Raw genomic sequence first — 1,676 nt, forward strand, 5'->3', positions numbered from 1 at the left:
TTTGACTTCGTGTGGACGGGGCCTTAAACCAGGCGGCTCATGTGGAGGAGGCCGAGGCTCGCATTGCCGAAGTAGAAAGTTCGCTTGAAAAAGCAGAAACAACGTTGACTTCAGCTATGAAACGAATCCTGCTCCTTGAGGCCAAAACAGATGAACTGGAAAACCGAGGAAGGAGAAAGAACCTGCATGTCTTTGGAATTCGAGAAGGTGCAGAGGGAAGACAACCACTTTTTGACTTTATCAGCAACATGCTACCAAAGTGGCTGGAGCTAGCACCGGACAAGTCATTCACATTGGAGCGCGTACACCGTACACCGGCCTCCGGGAAATCTAACCAGGGCAGAGCGGTTCTGATTCGCTTCTTAAAATTCCAGGAGAAGGAATTTGTTTACCGAGAGGCAAGGAAAAGAGATATTATACAAGATGGGGCCAAAATCACGTTTGCACAGGATCTATCTGCTGAGACGGTGCAGATCAGACGCGGGTTTCAACCGGTGGTGAAGCTCTTTGTCGACATTGGTTCATTCCGCGGATATCAACACAATCCCTGTGTTATTAGGTGTCTATCTGAAGTGTTTAAGGTTAAAGTGCCATTAGAGGTTAAAATCTGTGTTCTAGGAATATACCCAGTGGAATTTAAACAATCACAGACTAAAACCAAATTGATAGATTATGGAGTTCTTCAAGCCAGAAGATCTATTGCATATACTGGAGGAGCATGGACACCCCCTCCCCGGGACTCTGGAAAAAAGAAATTGCAAATTCGCTCGGACTGGAACGATTAACTGTAAACAGCAAGACTTTGAGAACCTCTGGGAGCCATATATGAGGATCATAGAGACTGAAGGCGGAGCTTAATAAATGGATGTCTTGAATACAGCTTTTATTTCCATATTGTCTTGTTACTTTTTCTGTGTCATCATATAAAGAGTTTTGTATATTTTAGAACAAATGCAGGTTTGAATGGTGAGTGCGTGAGTGAATGCCAGTGTGCAGAAGTTCATGTCTGCAATGTTAAGTTTGTTTATAAGTTTATTGTACATTAAAAGTGAAGAATTCCATAAAATATATTGGGGAAAAAAGTATCAGATGAATGAAATAAAAGGAAGTTAAAAGAGAAAGCTGAAATAAACTGATGAAGATAAAGCCCGCACATTTTAAAAAGTGGGGGTGAATTGTACTTAATGAAATGGAAATTTTCATTTCACTGCTAAGCTGTTCTTCATTTACTGTCTGAGAGCTGTACAAAACAATTTTTCACTTTGTATACACTCTGCTATGTTGTAATACAACATTGCTGAAGAATCAACCTGATTAAAGCCATAGTCAGAGTCATACACCAACCCCCCTGTGGTGGCTAAATCAAAAGGCCCCCTTTGCTTAAACAACCTTACCCTCCATTGGGACAGCGACTGAAGACACTGAGGCCCCACCCGAAGTCTTCGGAGACGATGAGTGTTCCGTGTGGGATCCAGATTCAAGCTGTTCAACCACATCTGGAGGGGCCGCAATGACAGCAGCCCCAAGGGCACTACGGCAGACGCAGCTGTAAGCATGCCCAAGAGTCGAAGATACCGCACAAGAGGCAGTGCCATGCCGCGCCTGAATTCCGGGAGCACGCTCAATATACTGTCCATCCGCTGGGGTGACGGGCAAGCAGTCACTGAGATGGAATC

General features: G+C 44.2%; 1 protein-coding gene across 1 annotated transcript in view; it reads right to left on the minus strand.

Annotated features, from left to right (window-relative positions):
- Positions 1 to 23: 23 nt before the first annotated feature.
- The window catches only part of LOC107100127 (CMP-N-acetylneuraminate-beta-galactosamide-alpha-2,3-sialyltransferase 1-like), a 7,325-nt gene continuing 5,672 nt past the window's right edge, over positions 24 to 1,676 (minus strand). Inside the window, exons 7-8 of the mRNA XM_015398500.1 lie at positions 1,395 to 1,602; positions 24 to 83 (exon numbers count right to left, since the gene is read on the minus strand). Of these exons, the coding sequence (XP_015253986.1) occupies positions 24 to 83; positions 1,395 to 1,602 (268 nt within the window). The remainder of the gene's footprint in view (positions 84 to 1,394; positions 1,603 to 1,676) is intronic.

Source organism: Cyprinodon variegatus, unplaced genomic scaffold (genome assembly GCF_000732505.1).
Source record: "Cyprinodon variegatus isolate N-32 unplaced genomic scaffold, C_variegatus-1.0 Scaffold938, whole genome shotgun sequence".
In the NCBI taxonomy this organism is placed as follows: domain Eukaryota; kingdom Metazoa; phylum Chordata; class Actinopteri; order Cyprinodontiformes; family Cyprinodontidae; genus Cyprinodon; species Cyprinodon variegatus.